Below are 3209 nucleotides of genomic sequence, written 5' to 3' on the forward strand. Positions count from 1 at the left end.
AACCCTCACCACCAAATCAAAATAGCCTTCAGAGACTAGGGATGATGATGACGAGTATTAATGAAGATCCAGTCTTGGGTATTCCATTAAGACATGATCCAGAGCATTTATTCGTACTTTATAAGCTCTCTATACATGAATTTTTAAAGGCCTTTCCAAAAAGGGAAGCGTGGATAAATCACATCCATTGTTGGTGGACTTCTAAGGGCAAAGAACCCCTCTAAAGGGATGATGAAGAGAAAAATAATTGAGTTAATGATCATGAATAAAGAAGATAACAAGGCTTTGATTAGGGAATCAAAAAGACATATCCTCAGATTTCGGGATAGCAAAAAGGTAGGCGGGATCGCGAACGAGTTCTTTCCTTTGGCCATAACCACTGCCATTACAAATTTTGACGTCTCTTGAATTGTCATTGATGGTAGAAGCTCTTGTGACATTATGTACGCGAAGCTCTTTGAAAATATAAAGCTAAAGAATGAGAAATTGTGGCACTCTGAATGGTATGACTTGCAAGCTTTCAATGGTACCATAACTTTCCATTGGGGGTATCTTGGAGAATTTGGCAAAATAAAATGCCGACAAGAGACAATCTAGTAAAAAGAGGTATCTTGGTTTAATCTCAAAATTCATGCCCATTTGGATGTGGGAGTAAGGAAAATGTTCCCCATGTTTTCTTCCAATGCCTGATATCCTTGGTGGCATGGAGCGAGGTCCTAAGATGACTCAATTTTGAGTATACTTTACATAACTCAGCTCATGTGCATTTTTCGCAATTTGGAGGCTTAATCGGTTTTGGAAAAGAGTACCAAAAAAAAGCTAAGTGCCATTTAGTTTGTGTGTGTCTGGGTGATTTGGCGGAATCATAATAAGCGAATTTGTAAGAATATTGAAGGTGGAGACTTGGAAGGTTGGATGGAAGAAATTCAACATATCTCTTGGAAATGGATGAAGAGTAATATTAGGAGATTTAGCTTTGCTCTTAGCCAATGGATAATAAACCATACAGGATGTTTAGGTGCATACAGAAGTGGGGAATTATGATATCTGCAATTGTTGAGAGTTTGAGACAACCGTTGGGCATTGGTAGTTCGTGTTCGCTGTTAGTTAGTGGCGTCGTCCGACAGTTTTAGCAGCCCTGAAGGGTTTGCAGCAGTTACCCTATGTGTGTTTGTTTTTCTTACTATTATTTACCTTATTGATTAGGTGTTGTCCAATTTTCGACGGGATTGGGAACAGATTTGGTTCTTGAGAGTTCTGAATTTATTTTGCAATTCGATGTATGGGGTTTTGTTGACTTTTTCTCAGTCTCAGGGGTGGATTGCCCAACTTTGAAGTATAGTAGTTGTTGTGTTCACTACTAAAAAATTCGCTTTTAGTGATCAATTTAGTGACCGAAAAGTTTCGGTCACTGTAATGACCGAATTAGCCACCAAAATTTAATACTCATGAGAAAATTTTAAGAGGTCACTAAATCGGTCACTAAAATAAATCAGCCACCGATTTAGAGACCAAAATTTTGTGAAAGAAATTCTAGTCACTATAGTGACCGAATTAGCCACCAAAATTTGATATTCATGAGCCAATTTTAGTGACCAAATTAGAGACCGATTTAGCTGCAACACTGCTTGTGCTTGTAGTTGTTCAATAATAAATTAGTTTTGGTTTTAAAAAAAAAATAGTTATTTTGTTTCAACTATTAACCATTCAATTCAAATCCTTCAATTTTGCCATCCATACTTAAAATAACAACATTTTAATTACTAAGTTAACTTTTCATTTTACAAAATTGATATTTTCTAATAAAAAAAAGACTAATACAAATGGAATCAATACACTTAAAAATAAGGTTTCGCCAGTTAAAATCTTAAGGCACCAAACTGTATTCTTAAAATTAAATGCAAAAATTCAAAAAAAATAAAAATAGGTGAAACTGCTCTCTTGAACTTAAATTACCTATTTCCACCAACGGGTAGTTGATTTAACGGTGATTGACGCTAAATTTGATAAGAAGAACTATAATTCGATCCCCCAACTATGGTCAGGAGAGGGCTAGAATCACTTAATGTCAGATCTAACCTCGGAACTGGACTAAATCGGTGGTGATGTTTTTTTTTTTACCTATTTCCAAATTAACCCGTGACCCATGCATGAACTTTACATACGTGTAAGTCCATAAACAAACTAAGAAGAAAAAAAAGCCACGCCATCAAAACACCAAAGCCTCTCTCCTTACTCATCCCTTCTACGTGCCTAACATGCAACATCCCAAACCCTCAATAAATACCACCTTTACTCCCTCAAAGAAACAACAAATACTAAAAGCAATCATTAACAACAAATACTAAAAACATGGCCAGGCACAATATCCTCCTCATAGCTTCCCTTCTTGCATTAGCACTCTCCTTTGCTCACACCAACGCCTCAAGGGAAGAAGAAATGAAAGAAAGATGCAGCAAGAAAATCGAGAGTTTGAACCTAAAACCCTGTGAGAATCACCTAATGAGGATGATTCAAAAGGACGAGGACGAAGACAAGAATGTTCTGAAAATGAAGGGAATCAACCACATTCGTCGCGGGGATAATCCGAAGGAGAAGTGTTGTGATCAGCTTAGTGAAGTCCACATGTTGGATTGTAGGTGTCAAGCTTTGCAAGAGATAATGGATAATTTGAATGATAGGTTGCCTAAGAAGGAAATGGAAGATGCTGAGAAGAAGGTGAAGATGTTGCCTATGAGCTGTGGCATTGCACCACCTTTGGGGTGTGACTTGAACTTGGATAACTAAAAAGTAAGGGATCGTGTGATATATAACTTAATTAATTGTGGTATTAATTAAGTTATATCTATCTATCTATGCTTTTGTAATGTGGAATAAAGGTCATGAAATGAAAGCACGTTTGTGCTTTATGGCTCTTAAGACTATGTTGTGTTTTGTCTTTTATAAATAAAATAAAAATCTCGGATGGTTTTTAAATATTGCTTTTTTATAATATAGATCATAATAATATAGATTCAATTTATTAGGGGATTTTATTATTTTTCATGAATTTTAATAAATTATTTTTAATTATTATTTTTATACTATAAATTTCAAGTTAATTTTATTTAAAATATATAGATTGCATTTTTAAAGGTTAATACTAAATTTATCAATTCAAATTTTATAAAAATAGTATAAATTTTTTAAATTTGATTAGGTATAAATTA

At 34.7% G+C, this 3209-nt stretch overlaps 1 protein-coding gene across 1 annotated transcript; it reads left to right on the forward strand.

The window, feature by feature from the left end:
* Window positions 1–2312: 2312 nt before the first annotated feature.
* LOC131647958 (2S seed storage albumin protein-like) lies at window positions 2313–2976 on the forward strand. Its single transcript, XM_058917769.1, has one exon. The coding sequence runs from the start codon at window positions 2353–2355 to the stop codon at window positions 2785–2787; it is 435 nt and encodes a 144-aa protein (XP_058773752.1). The 5' UTR covers window positions 2313–2352; the 3' UTR covers window positions 2788–2976.
* Window positions 2977–3209: the final 233 nt, after the last annotated feature.

The sequence above is a fragment of the Vicia villosa genome, linkage group LG2 (assembly GCF_029867415.1).
Source record: "Vicia villosa cultivar HV-30 ecotype Madison, WI linkage group LG2, Vvil1.0, whole genome shotgun sequence".
Classification (NCBI taxonomy): domain Eukaryota; kingdom Viridiplantae; phylum Streptophyta; class Magnoliopsida; order Fabales; family Fabaceae; genus Vicia; species Vicia villosa.

What these genes read in the sequence shown, in the direction of transcription:
- LOC131647958 (XM_058917769.1), top strand. Translation starts at nt 2,353, where the DNA reads ATGGCCAGGCACAATATCCTCCTCATAGCTTCCCTTCTTGCATTAGCA.